The following is a 14,767-nucleotide window of genomic DNA, read 5'->3' as shown; positions in this document are numbered from 1 at the left end:
CCTTTCCAGATATGGAATAGCTGGTTTAGATCCCAATACGATACATGTAAGCTTTGGCTCATTCTCTCCCTCCAAGCACAGGAAGCTAAAGTTAGAGTTGAAGGCAGAGTCACAGAAGGGGCAGGCAGAGTTGTCACAAGCAGCCAGTGCAGGCCAGCTGTTAGCCAGTTACCTCTGGCAGGAGCAGGCCCTTGTGTTGATAGATACATAGACATGTCTGAGGAAGAGACACAAAACAGGGAATAGACGCTTGAGGACACAGGCTTTCCACCCAGGATGAACCCACTGTGGGCTAGTGTGCTAGTTTTAGCTGGGACAGAGTTAATTTTTCTTCACAGTAGCTGGTATGGGGCTGTGTTTTGGATTTGTGCTGGAAACAGTGTTAACAACACAGGGATGTTTTAGTTACTGCTGAGCAGTGCTTACACAGAGCCAAGGCCTCTTCTGCTTCTCGCCCCACCCCACCAGCGAGCGGGCTGGGGGGGCACAAGAAGTTGGGAGGGGACACAGCCGGGACAGCTGACCCCAACTGACAAAAGGGATATTCCAGACCATATGACGTCATGCTCAGCATATAAAGCTGGGGGAAGAAGGAAGAGGGGGATGTTCAGAGTGATGGCGTTTGTCTTCCCACGTAACCATTAGGCGTGATGGAGCCCTGCTTTCCTGGAGATGGCTGAACACCTGCCTGCCGATGGAAAGCAGTGAATGAATTCCTCATTTTGCTTTGCTTGCGTGCACGGCTTTTGCTTTACCTATTAAACTGTCTTTATCTCAGCCCACAAGTTTTCTTACTTTTACTCTTCTGATTCTCTCCCTCATCCCACCAAGGGGCAGTGAGTGAGCAGCTCTGTGGAGCTGAGTTGCCAGCTGGGGTGAAACCACGACAGCTAGGAGCACACTCTCAACAAGGAAAGAAGCTCCAGCTAGATGCTCTGTGTGCAGCCAGGACAGTAATGGCAGGGGAGAATCGGGATACAAATCCCTATTACTCTGGAAGCTAAAAATTCATTTGACTCCAAAGCTTTGGGGAAAAAAAAACAAAACAAAACCAAAAAACAAACAACACATGGCCTTGATCAGCCAAGTTATTTATATGCAAATGCCAAGTTTTGTCCAAAGCTCAAAAAATGAAAACAAGCTTTTGGGAAGGTGACAGCTTTGAACTCAATTGTCCAAAGGAAGAGAAAACCTCCAGTAAACTGTGGCTTGGTTTTGGGGTTAAGGGAGATCCTCAGTACTGGCTCCACAGGAAGATAAGCTCCTTTAGATGTTGTGGAAATTGGCTCATCAGTTCCAGCTCCACTGAGCTTACTACTGAACAGTAGGTATAAGAGCAAGACTGATCTGAGAAATAACAGAGTCTTACTTACCTAGAGGAGCTTTAGGAGATGTGCTCAATAAGTCAATAGAGGGGCCCTGGCTGGAATCTGTGGGCACAAAACCAGAAGAGAACATTCAGCAGAGAGATTCTCAACCCCTTTGTTTTCAGTGTGCGCACAGTTCCACTACATCTCTTTTACCTCCTCTGCCCCCACCCCAAACAAGTGAAGTTACAGTTTGAAAAGTGCGGTTTCCCAAGCATGACAACTTCATGTCTCCACAGAGCAAGTTACTCCCTCTGCAGTGTTCTTAACACATTAAAAGAAAGCAAACACTCTGCAGGGGAATACACAAAGCTGTTTCAAATTACAGCTGTGCCCCCAGATTCTTGGTTTCCTTGCCATTCACCCTAGAAACATTTTTTTTGCTTTATATTCATAGGTCATTTCCAGACCCACCAAATTCAAGGGATAGAAAAGAGTCTTTCAACAAATAATTATGTCTGGAAGCAGGGAAATGGGGCAGCTAATCCTCAGCAGTTTTGTGTGCATTTGAGAAAAAGCGGAGAACTGATCCCAAACAGAGCAGTGTTTTTAGAAGTCTCCAGTAATTTAACTAAACATCATAGAGTGCACAGAGCTTCCACTCCTTCAAGCCTGAACCAAAGGAAAAACTCAGCTCTTCCAACTGTGGTACAGAAGTGTATGCTCCTGGAAAGGAAGTCAGGTTCTTGGGAAAATTATTCAGCAGGGAACTCACTCGACACATCGCTGCCTTCTGATGACTTTGCTGCTTTTTCCATCTCCGGGGAAGACTCTGCAGGATTCTGGCTGGCATCTGCTACATCCCAGGTACTGGAAGACTGCAAGGAGATGCTCATTCCAGTCATTTGCAGAAGACGAATGAACCCAACAATCCTGCATTTACTTCAGGTTTAGTGACCTGTATTCAGTTTTAGGCCAAAGAAAACGTGTTCCAACCTCCAGACTATGCCTTCACTGAAGATAAGGCAACATATGGACAAGTCCACATTCCCTTAGCAGAGACAAAAAATTAAAGAAAAAAAACCAGAAGCTAAGCTGAATGGAAGGCCAGGAGAAATGACAGCATCACTGTTGGCTACTGTACAGACTTCCCAGGTTAAAGAGATGAGCTCAAATCTGGGAGAAAGAGCGTGAATGAGTTTCCCTGGAAAAAAATCTCAGCTTCCACCGTCTTTATTCCCATACAGCCAATTCTCAAGTTACTCTATTCACTTGAGAAAGTCTGCCTAGCATTGTGCAAACAGTTGCTCAAATTCACTTTACGAGGGTCTATGCACTAAAAAGCTGACTAAACCAGAAGTTCAAAGTAATAGCCAGCCCTTGCTTTAGCTGTACAAAGAGACTATGCATTAACACAGCACACAAAGCATTTTCCAGGGAGTTGCTGGCAGCTCTGAGTATTCCTTGAAGATAAAGATGGTCTAGAAAACAAAGGACATGGATATCACAGGCTCCACAAGGGATTGTTTAGATCTGTGACTATGTCCCAGGCTGATGACGGAATCTTAGTTCTTGCATGTTAGTGCTGAACGAGTATACAACTTAAGAGTCCTTCCAAACTAAGTGGGACTGCTCTTAGCTGAACAGCTGGCTATTTGAGAGCTGTTAAAGCCATCTGATTTAGACAGTTCTTCTCACCTGTGTGTGCTCCATGAAGAAATCAGCGTCACTCTTGTCAGGGGAGTGCCCAGGGGCTCCACTCAGTCCATCTATAAGCAGCTGAAGAGAGGAGAGGGGAAAAAAACAAGATATCCTACAAGACTCAGCATGCAGCACTACACGTCTTAACAGTACGGAGCTGCTCAGACTTACATCAGTGCCATACTTGGCCATGGCAGCACTTGCCAGCTGCCGGATCTTCTCCCTGTACATCTGGGCAGCTCGACTATTATACTTAGCGTTGGCATCTGTGGTAGTGCAGCCATGCTGGCGGAAGAAAGCAGTCTGAAAAGAGAAGAACATTCTGTCTCCAAACTGCTAGATCAGACTCAAGCGAGCATTAGACATAACTCAAACTCAACAGAAAAAGGAAGCTTCCCAGAGACAGGGGATGATATACTGAGCGCACAGCATGAACCAACCATTAATTGATCAGCTTTGCCCAAGAAGTCTCACTCCAGGCCCCAGAGGGCTAAGAAAACCATCCCTGTCCTCCACAGGAGGATGCTTCTGAGTCACAATGCTGAGCATGAGCTTTCAAACTGATCAGTGTCCCTAATTCCTTTCCTTTAAGAGGACTATGTCTGTCATTTAAATGAGATGCAAGGACAAATCTGCACCTCGGAAAGCAATGCATTCAAAGGTCATAATCTGACTTCCAAGCACACCTGACAAACACCTCCCCATATTACACGTTTCCAAAAAAGATGGAGTGGCTGGTACCCAAAAAGCCACACAGAGGAAAGTGACAAAAACCAGAAAATGTGGATTAGCAAGGGGGAAAGCAAGCAAAATGCCTACAGAGGCTCCTCACCGCGTTGGCATTGCTGCCCACTTGCATACACCTCAGCTGGAACCAGTTCCAGTTAGAATCCAACTCTGTGGACCTGTGTGAGAACAAATTATTTCTATTAATAATGTGCAGGCATGCCAAATGCAACAGCAAGCTCTGAGCTAGAATGGTCAGACATCCCACTACTATTCCAAAGTATAGGGGGCAAAAGGGGAAAGAAGGTCTTGGTAACTTTTTTGTTCCCGTAAGAGATTAATTTGAACTTTTAAAGTGAGGAAAAAAACCATCTTCAGCTTCACTCCAAATAACAGTGTCCAAACTTAGAGGACCTCTCACTCATGTTCCTTAAGAGGGTGGAGCTTAAGCTAGGAAAACCCAGCCAACAACTTTCATTCTACATGTGATCTCACTGCCACATGAGAGACTCATGTTCAGCCCGTCCCACAGATTAGGCCAGAACACGTGACAAAGCAACTGAAAAAACAACCAAGTAAAGCTAGGTGACAGAGCACGTCTCATACCAGTTACTCAACTTATTTCTGAATAAGTAAAGGTCACAGTTCTGTCACTTTAAAATGCTAACTTCTACAAGTACTGAAAATAAGATCAATAGGCTGAAAATCCAACTTCCTACTCCAAATCCAAAATCCAACTATCTTCCTCCCTAGGTCGATACAGAAAAGATTAAATAATATTCCTCTTTTTGCCTTGCTCAGCAATACAAGAAAAACTTCCATATTGCTGCTTTACTGGCACGATTCACAAACCCCACTCTCCTCTCAGATTCTACAGTTCGGAGTCCAGTGTTTCTGCAAGGTTAGCGAAAGCAACGTGTTGATGTTCCACTGAGGCGCTTCAGAAACTCCATCTTGGAAGGGCCGAGTGACCCAAAACCTCCAGCGACCAAGCCCCATACAACCCGAGGCGATCGCTCTCCGCTAACGCTTCTCTCTAACCGACTCCCTGCGTCTTCCCACACCAACGAGGCACCGCGGCTCCGGGCCTGCCCGGGGGGTCACCCACGGGCCGGAGCTCCCCGCCGCCCACGCTCCCGGGCCCCACGCACCTGATGAAGCTGAGGTGCACGCCCAGGGACCTGTGGACGCCGGAGCAGTCGATGCAGAGGAAGACCCCGTAGGTGATACTGGCCCAGCTCGGGTTCTTGGCACCGCAGTCGAAGCACGACTAAAGCGAAGACAGACGGACGGCCGGGCTGAGGCGGCGGCTCTGCCACTCCTCCACCCCCCGCCGCAACCCAGTGGCCCCGTCCCCCGTTGCCCGGCCGCGCTCCCCAGGAGCCCCTCGACCCGCCCGCCTCACCGCCGCAGCGCAGCCCCGAGCCCAGCGGCGCCTGGCCCGAGCCCAGCCCGCGGCCGCAGCGAAGCAGCCCCTCTCGGAAAGGCGGGAGGCCGCCTGGCGCCGCCCGGCTACCTTGTTCGCCGGCGCTGCCCGGAGCCGCTTGAAGAGAGTCTGAATCTCCGTCTTGCTCGGCTCCGCCGCCATGTTCTCTCCTTCCCAGACACCACTGCGGCGACGGGTGCCGGCCGGGCCCAATCGGCGCAGGGGATCGGGCCGCAGTACGGGTGCCGCCTGAGCCCACACCGGGCCGCGGACGGGTCCCCCCGCGGGGGTCAGCCCCTACCTGCCCCGTCGCCATGACGGCGGGGGGCACGGCGCGGCGCCGCTCCGCCATTTACCGCTCCAACCGCCACGGCTGTTCATCGGGAAGGGGGGGGGCGGGAGTCCCCACCCTCCCGGGGCTCAGGGGCGGCCCCGGCGCCCAGGGTGGGCGTTTCGGGTCAGGGTCCCTCCTCGGCGCCTTGCGCTAGCCCCGCCATCACACCGTCCGCTGCTCCGGCCTGCCGGCCCCGCCGCTTCTCGAGTTTCACGGCATCGTCCCCTGCAAACCGCTTCCTGAGTCTGAACGCGAACGGGGACGTTCCCGCGCCCGCGACCCCCGTCAGCTCTGGCCAGTCACCGCGTTCCCTCAGCCCCTTCGCGACGCGGCATGCAGCGGGAGGGAGCGGGCCCGGACAGAGGGAGGCTTTGTAGAATAGCGGGGAGGCAATACCTGTCCTTGGTACCATACCAGCTGCTCCCTTAGAAGCAGCTCAGATGGGTGCTTACAGGCGTCACCTGCTGCAGCCTCTGGACCTCAGGCCACCAGGCCTTGGTGCACTAGCCAGCACAAGCAAACAGACTTGGAAAGGATTTAGTCAGCTGGAGACTTCTCGAGAGCAGCGAGTGGCACTACCTAATCGTGTGCGGTAATCAAGCTAGCATGAGGCAGTAATCGAGGTAGGGAAGTTGTTAACTTCAGACCAAAGATGGTGTCAGGGCCTTAAAGTGCTACATTACCTGCCTGGAAGCAGGAGGGAATGGACTAGGAAGTCATTCAGTTGTAATGCAAGAAAAATAGGAAGAAATACGGTTGTGCTTTGAACTGAAAGTCGATGGCATATAGCCCGTTTCATGCTTTAAAAAGTGACTGCAGAGCAATGAGAGGTTCAGAAGGGCAACAACAACAAAAACTTGTCAGTAGCATGGTATTACTGACATGGAATATATTGGGATTTCCTTGCCTCCAAAAGGAGATGGCTCTGCAGCACCAGCTGGTCACTAAGAGAAACAGTTAAATGCACTAATATCTGGAAAACTTTCAGTTTAAATTCAAAAGCTTTCCTTCCACTCATTTCCACATTTTCCATATGCGTAAGGTAGGCTGTAGAATACATTACAATGGGAACCTAGGACCCACGATCTTAGCAAAATCCATAGTCTTGGGACATACAGATGCAATCGGGAACAACTGAGTAGTTGGGTAAAAAAACTCTGCAGGAAAAACCCCTGCAGGTTTAGCAGGGGTATGAAGTCTTGCGTTCTGGGAATCAGGAAAGCTCTAACTACATGATCAGAGTGAGACCCAATATGGGAGGCATGTTGCCTTACAGTAAGATGAGAGGCTTCTGGCTGACACATCTGATTCAAGCTACTCTGAGAGGAGTTTCTGAACTGGGTAGTGAAGCCTGATGCAGCCTGCCAGGGCCCACTCTTGGCAGCAGTCTTAAGTAGCCCCTGCTGTCTGTTGCTCTTATGCTACTACCTTAATTGTGCCTACATGCCTATTTTTGGGATTACACAAACAGTATTGGGGAATCAATTCAGGTAAAAGTAACCGATCTCACAGCTATTTTTAAACCAGTCGAGTTCCCTGATGCCATTCATGGTGCAGCTGTCCTGGCAGTCATACCAGGAGAGCCGATGTCAGGGTGCAGTAAGGGCTGACTACACCCTAGGAGAAGGAGAGCTGCAAGGGGAGCATTCCCAAGGACAGCAGGCCTAGGCTCTCATCAGCCATGGCCCATCCCCACAGTACCTGAGCAAGGAGAGCCTGGCAGGGCCCAGGTAGTGGCCAGGTTTGACCAAGAATTGAGATAGCCAGGCAAGCTCATGGTGATGAATTAGTCTGCAGTCAAGCTGGGAAGTCAATCCACAGGTCAGCATCAGGCCCAGCAATTGCCAGGCATGTCTGTGGCAGCAAGGCAAGGCAAGGCAAGGCAAGGCAAGGCAAGTCTGAGATCAGGCTGGTAAGCCAGCCTACAAGTCAGGATCAACAAGGCAGAGCCAGAGACCACTACTCCTTCAACTTAGCTCAGACAGGGACTAGTAGCTCTGGGCTGAGCTTAAATGAAAACACACCCACCCCCACACCCATGGGCAAGGGTTATGGTAGGGGCCCCAGGTGAGGCTGCTCAGGACAATTAAGGCTTGTTGGTGCAGTCAGGGCCCTGACAGGTGAAGCTGGACAGAAGGACAGGGGAGGGAGTGTATGGTGCCAGGGTGGTGGAGGCTGTGTAAGCTGCATCTTGTCGTGTAGAGGAGCAAGTTCAGGTGATGAGCGTGCGTTGGGAGTGGTGGTGTTCAGGTTGGCTCGAGCTGTCTCAACCTGAGTTGCTTGCTCTCCTACCTTGTCACCATCTGTTGTGCGGTGCTGCTCCCCCCCCTCTGCTGGCTTTGTTCTCACTAGGTCTGTGTTTGGCTGTGTGATGGAGAAGTTGCACAGGGGTTAGGAGGGAGAGAGTCTGTTCATGCTGGCATTACCCTAGCTGGGACTCGTGAGAGAGAAATGGCGTGGGCCCAGGAGAAGCCAAGGCAGCCTCAGAGACCAATAGGTCAGTGTCACACTTCGTCTCTGCCGGTCTGTGCTAGGAGACATGGGGAGATACAGTGCAGGCTCCTCTCCTCCGTGGAGGGTGCACAGTTTTCGTTCACTGCGCTGTGTCTTAGGAGGGCTTGCTACAGCAGGGTTACTCAAGCTTCTCTACCTCAGCTGGGTCCCTTGCAGGCCTTCCAGCCCATGCTGGTTGCTCCAAGTTCTGGCAAGGCTGCTGATCCTGTCCATCAGTTTTACATAAAAGCAGCAGGAAGAGCATGCTGCTGGTCTGAGAAATAGCTTCTTTTTGTTGCCTTTGTCAGTACAGGAAAGACCTCCTGCTGATGACTGTTCCCTGTGAGCGAGTGCTGTCATTGCACTGTTCTTGCTATTTCCTGCATCTGTGTCTTTTGCATCTCATGTGCTTTGGTGCTGAATTTCTGAACTCCAAGCTGGCAGCCTGCTCTTTGGCCCTCAGCTTCCCTGTCCAGCCACATCACATCTGACATCTGCCTCTCTCCCCCTGACTGCTATGATACCAGACACTCAGCCCAATGTAGCCTCTTAATCAGAGATCAACTTGCTGTTACCCACCTCTGTCAGTAAAAGATAGTCCCCAGCATCATCCAAGGGAGCAAGGGAAAGCTTGTTCTTGGAATCTGTCATACCACTGGGGACACATTTGCAGTACAGAAGTCTTGTTGCCTGAGGGCCTGAGGTTACTATGAAAGACAGCTGGAGAGGCTCGGGAGTGAAGTGCTATGTTGGGGTTAAAACCTGCCCTGCACTTGCAGGTCTGAGCCAATGGGAAAAGAAAGTCCTTCTCTGGGAGTCTGTCCACAAGCAGGGTGGCAGAGGGGAAGAGGGACCTTGCTCTCTTCTCGCTACCCAGCAAAGAATGTGGGTGAAAGGACTGTGCAGGAGAGAGACGAGGTGCCCGAGTCCTGCTCTCCTACTCAGGCCCGTTGGCCTCTCATGCTTTTGCTGAATGAGAAGCTTCGGGAAGGGGTTTGGCAAATTCAGTAAACTACCTGAAAAATAACTGGGAGATATAGTTTCCCACAGATCACTGGTGGTGGGGTACCAGGAATCTACAATGATGCCCTGGGGAGAGGAGCAATTCCTAACACAAATCTATTACTTTTTTTTTTTTTTCCTTTCTTACTAAGCAGTTTACAGACACTAACTAATCTGCATGTTTTCCCCTGCAGATAATCAGTAACCCTGGGAGAGAGCTCTGCTCAGTATTTCAGGGCAGCCTGGCTGTTTTCAGTAGTGGAAAGAGCAGGCATAGCCACAGATGGAGGAGAGGAAGAAAGGAGAGTCAGATAGAAAGTGTTCTCCTTCTCACTAGAACAAGAGACAGGTTCTCAGCAGGTATGTCCCTTCCCAGAGTGTGTAAGAAGATGCTCCCAATTTCCCGTGGCTTCAGGCATCACATAGAAAACTTTTCCTTGGGTTGGGTTAGGTTTCTGTCAGGTCAGCAAGCTGCCCTGTGTTCTCTTAAGGTATTGGCTAGGTTTGATGCAAGGGAAGCAGCTGGCTGAGGGTCGTGGGTGACCAGACTGCCAGTGTGCCGGACTGAGTGTAATTAGTAGCGGCCTCCCTAGGAAAAAGTATTGCACTGAGGCAGGCAGTCAACGTCACACACTGACTCCGTGCAATGCTTCCAGCAAGATCTAAGATAAGGAGCATACTAATACAGTATGCGTAGAGTGAATATTTTGTTCAGGTTTATAACTTACACAATTTTATTGCAGTCTTACAAATGTTGTGGTTTGGAGAAAAGCCAGCAAAGGTAGAACACACAAATTAAGGAACACAACGGATGGGTAACTTGAGAGATACTGAGGAACACACTCATGGCTGGCTTGATCCAATTTGGGGTTGTCGCAGCCAAAAGGCCAGTCCTGCTGCACATGCTGTTGCTTGCACCCACTCTGGCAAGCAGCGGCCGTGGGCTGTCGTGTCCCTAGCCCTGCTAAAATGCTGATTGTCATTGCATTGCTGAGTTGATCTCCTCCTGCTTGTGTGATTGCTGAAGCAAGTAAGGGAAGGGCTAGGAAGGTTTGAAAGGGAGAACAGAGGACTATCCCTTTCTGTTGTGCCAGCTGATGTTGCTGGGCTGTCAGACAAAACTGCTGGGGTTTGATGGAAAGGGTAACTGGAGCGTGGGGCCAGGGAAGGCACATGCTGCTCCTGAGTACTTGTTAAGTGAGTGTGTGTGTGTGTATACACGTATGTCTTCAGGCTTTTCCTTTGTAACTCCGTTTCCAATATTAAATGTTTATTTTCAAACATCTGGTAACATCACCTCTGACTGGCCTGGCAGGTGCTCGGGGCTTGGGAAGCTTTGGGGATACCCCAAAGCAGGGGTGAGCTGACAGATGTATCCTGGGGTTTCCTGGATCTGAGGACAAGTTTTAGATCTTGCTGTAATGGTCAGTTTGGAGATGCTACAGGTGTCCCTGCCAGGAGCAGGCTGCTTGGCAGGTGACAATCACTGAAGTGATGTCTCACTTCAAGTCATGCTTGTCACACCATATGAAAGCAAGGTGGAGAGAGTGGGCAGTGAGAGCAAGCCCCAAGCTACCTCACCCTCCTTTGAGGGCAGTCCCCAGCACAGGCACCAACTTTCTTGAGGTCAGAGCCAGCAGGGCTGTCCTCCTATCAGACATGACCCTTCCAAACTTTCCAGCAGACATGTAATCTCTCTTCCCTGCAGATCACCCTACTCTCCAGAGTTTTCTAAACTGAATCCCACTAGTACAGGGACTAGTTGCCTGCAGCCCCTACAACAAGCGTAAGGAGCATACCTAAAGCAGAAGACAGTGGCCCTTGAAAGCAGGGTAAGCAGAGGTAACAAAAAGACAAGGTAAGCAAGGCAAGATGAGAAAGCTGTTCATTTACTATGAAGCTCTTTTGAAAACACACAATCATCACAGAGTGCAAGCACCACTGTCAAGTAGGTTATTATGAGGGATTGGGGTGGAGAGGGAGTAGGTAGCAGGGCTTCAGCTCCGCAGGTGGCCACAATGTGTAGAGGGGATGCAGGGCCACTGGTGAGACAAACATTCACAGGATTGTGGATTCCTTGGGAACTGTGTGGCACCTGTGGGGAAACTCTGAGGTGAATTTGAGAGAAAGGGCTAGTGTGGTCACAGCTGGGGGCAGTGACTGTTTTGGTGTCAGCCTCCTGCTGAAAGCAGGAACAATAGACTCAGGAAGGAAAGAGGTAGTGAGGTCAAAGGGAGAGAGTGCAGAACCTGGAAGAGGACTTCCAGCTGATAGGATAGAAAGGAAACACAGGGAGGAAGGGACCATAGGATCTGTAAACAGCTGAACCCAGTGAAAGCACTGAGACTGAAGAGGAGAGATTATGGGCACCCACACTAAGGGGGAAGAAGTGCTGACCACCACTACACTGCTTGTGGAGAAAGGAAGTCTCAAGCTGCAACTGCAATTGCCTTAAGCTGAGAGACTGACAAACCAGGAACCTCTGCAAGCAGGGTTACTGAATGACGAAAACCAGGGCACAGCCAGTAAAATGGATTTGCTGAAAGCAGCTGAGGTGATTTAGCCTGAAATTTGGTTTGGAAAAGTTCACTGGAGCCATGCTACTTAGTCAAGATGTTCCAACAGAAAACCAGCCAATTTCTTCCAGTTACAGAGCCTACCCTATTGCCCCCTCCCCCCCTCTTCAGCAAGAATTTTTTCCATCTTCTCCAGAAACATCTTCTCATATTCATCCTCTGTGATCTTCTAAGAACCTAGGTAGCTTGGTAAACAGTCTCACTCCCTTGCAGCCCCTGAGTTTTCCAGCTCCTTGTAGCCTGGACCTGGGCAGTGGTGCAACACTTGGCTGCAAGTCTTTTTTCTGTTTCTCTTTTTTTGTGCAAGGTCCCTTTGAAGACTTTGCCTCATATCACGCAGCCTTACTATTCTTGCTTGTTTTGCACAACCTTTCCCGCCAGCCTGTAGTCGGTATTTTCCAACCACATTTCCATGGGTCAAGATGGAGTTTTTGGCACTAGCTTTGTCTCAGGTTCAGCCCCCTGACCAGTCTGCAGCCAGTCTCTGTGTGTTTACCCTAGAAACAATCACCTACTGGTCCGAGTGGAGCAAGCCCATTTTAACTCCAGCACCAGCTTTCTTCACACACACAGGGGAATTTTGCAGCCTGCTGCCCATAAGCGTAATGCTGGCAGCTCTAGAAATGCAACTGAGGCAGCCCCAGTTTATGCATGGCCTGCACTGCTGTTGGGGAGAACCTGCCTGAAATAGCAGAGCTGAGCTCTGCGCAGCTGTGGCCTTGGGCTGGATCTGCAAACAGGACAGGAGCAAAGGGAGTGCAGGACAGTTTGTAACAGCTCTGAGGGGTCTCCCTGCAGGATTGCCACATACCTGCACCTGCCTCAGCACTTCGTGCCAAGCACAACAGCCACAACAAGGACTCAGGGGATGGGGAAGTGGGATGGAAAGTAAACTGAAGCACCAACGGCCCCAAGCTCCACACAGGGCTATGGGAGTGCCAACAAGAGTTAGAACCTAACCACAACTCTCAGCTGCCATCAGAGAGCACAGCTGTCCTGTGGGCTCTGCAACCTAGATTTTGCCTACAGGGCAGAAACATCATTAATAGGTTGAGCAAGCTCAGCTGCTGCTTTGGGGAAATGGGTGTGATCCGTCATAGAGAATCTTTTAACTTCCTCTTCCTAGAAAATTCATGATCAACAGGAAATCCAAGCTTTGCGTGATACTTCAGAAATTCTTTTCCAGGACGATGTCAGAACCAAATTAATTATCTACCAACCACAGATGTATACAAGCTTTCCACAAGGAGTGGCTTTATTAAAAAAATAAAATATGACTAGATAATGTTTCCACTGTTGCCCATCAGGCACAGAGACGCATCTGTATGTTTTTACAGAAGCTATGGGGGAAGAATAGGCTTTGCTGGCCTTCTGGAATTCAGGCACAGCAATTAGTTCATGTGTGCATCTCTCTGTTCACACACAAAACTTTTGGCATGGATGACAAGTTTCAACTGGAGCCTTTGTGGTTAACAAAACCTCATTTGCTTCTATGGAAAACTACGTCTCCAGGCAGAGCTATTAGTTTAATATAAGATCATTAGATGCATTTGGTTTTTTTTTTTCCTTTCCAGATGGTTCTTTACTACACAGGCTCTCTTTTACTAATCCATTTGGTTTTGGGTAGCCAGGACTAAGTGCCATGCCAAAATTTATGAGGTACAGTCCAGCCAAGCAATTCTTCATTCTCAATGCGTTGTCTCCTGTCCATTACTTCAGCTCTTGGCAGGACTTTCTGATGTGCAAACATTCCTTTAGGGGACTTGTTCGCATAAGCTGCAGTATGTCACTACTTCTGGAAGCCTTCAAGCAGCTCATTATGATCAGGTGGTCGTGTTTTCCTAGGACAAACAAGTCTGTTCAGACTTTGTCCTGTGGAATTTCAGGTTATTTGTACTGTAATCAGAGGTCCTGTCTGCTGGACATTTCTGTCCTCATAGCAGGTTCTGGCCACACCTAACTCCATCCCTAATTATAGCCTGACTAGAATGCTGAAGAAGAATTTAAGTCAAGCCTCCATGTTATCCTTCATAAGTCCCTTCTACAATTTTTTGACCTTACACGAAAGGCTAGCATTAGTGTTTGAAAATATCCAGGTAAATTTCAGTATTCATTATAGCACATTTCAGGTCATTTTATCCCTGACTGTTTTTGTCTCTGTTATCTCGCAAGCCTGGCAAGCACACTCTCTTCACATTCATGTGTGTTAGGACAAAGCAACAACAAATCATTCAGTTGTGGGTCAGCAAGTGGAACACTTGCAATTGCTGTACAACACTGATGATACTTTCCCTAGGACATACTACTGAAAGCACAGACTAGATCTTTAAATAAATCCAAGTACTTATACACCAACACCTCCAATTACATGGCATAAGCTTAGAGGTTTCTTCAAATATTGGACCTAGAATAATAGGTAAATTCATAGCTAAATCCAGGTGTTTTAAATGTCTGTTGCTTAGATCTTTAACTGCCTTTTGGGAATACTTTCTCTTTTCTTGAGAAAGGACATTACTGATTCAGAACAAAATGCTTTTCCCTTGTTCTTTTGGTTTGCACCCCTCTCCCCCCATTCATAAAGTACAGTGCTACGGATACTTTGAGCAAGACCTCTCAACAGCTGATGCATTTCTGTAGTCTCACAAAAGCACTAAATAGCATTAGTCTCAGATCGCTTTGTCCGTGACAGACTACATTTCAAGGCAGCCAGTGTGCTGTAAAAAGTTTAACTTCTGCTCTGTCTGGCAGGCAGGCAACAAGATGTTTGTGATGCTTTATCTTTCGTAAGTCAGCAGTGTTTTAATCTGTCCATCCCTACCTCCTTTTCAGTCTACACTTGTTAAACATCCATTTTGGTTCAACTAGCTGCTGTTAATTCTGTGGTCATTTAATCCCAAATGCTCTCCTATGACTTCAGACTTCTTTATCTGTATTACCCCTTTTCCAAACCACTCTGAAGCAGTTCACGCCAGTGTGGCTGGTGGAGGCTTGACTGAGTTTTGTGAGTCTGACTTAACCAAGTTCCTCACATGTGCTAACCCAGAGTAAGAATTTCACTACAGCAGGCTACTACAAACTCACAATGCCTCTCAACAACAGTTTCAAGCAGATGTAGTAAGTATACCATTTTAAAACAATTGTTTATTTTTCTTTGTTTTTCCAAAAGTGGTAGCTTTTGGGGTGTTTGTTCCCTCAAGCTCTT

General features: G+C 48.8%; 1 protein-coding gene across 3 annotated transcripts in view; it reads right to left on the bottom strand.

Annotated features, from left to right (window-relative positions):
* The window catches only part of ARFGAP2 (ADP ribosylation factor GTPase activating protein 2), a 31,230-nt gene extending 25,799 nt beyond the window's left edge, over positions 1-5,431 (bottom strand). For 2 of the 3 annotated variants that reach the window (XR_008234416.1, XM_052782016.1), the window contains exons 1-8: positions 5,251-5,431; positions 4,886-5,004; positions 3,841-3,913; positions 3,180-3,311; positions 3,006-3,086; positions 2,083-2,185; positions 1,374-1,430; positions 173-217 (exon numbers count right to left, since the gene is read on the bottom strand). Coding sequence is in view for 2 of the 3 variants with exons in the window: in XM_052782016.1 (XP_052637976.1) it covers positions 173-217; positions 1,374-1,430; positions 2,083-2,185; positions 3,006-3,086; positions 3,180-3,311; positions 3,841-3,913; positions 4,886-5,004; positions 5,251-5,322 (682 nt within the window). In the remaining variant the exon portion in view is untranslated. The remainder of the gene's footprint in view (positions 1-172; positions 218-1,373; positions 1,431-2,082; positions 2,186-3,005; positions 3,087-3,179; positions 3,312-3,840; positions 3,914-4,885; positions 5,005-5,250) is intronic. The other variant, XM_052782017.1, reaches the window with a different exon arrangement.
* Positions 5,432-14,767: the final 9,336 nt, after the last annotated feature.

This window comes from Harpia harpyja, chromosome 3 (assembly GCF_026419915.1).
Source record: "Harpia harpyja isolate bHarHar1 chromosome 3, bHarHar1 primary haplotype, whole genome shotgun sequence".
NCBI classification, from domain to species: Eukaryota; Metazoa; Chordata; class Aves; order Accipitriformes; family Accipitridae; genus Harpia; species Harpia harpyja.
This window is presented reverse-complemented; position numbering and strand designations above follow the sequence as displayed.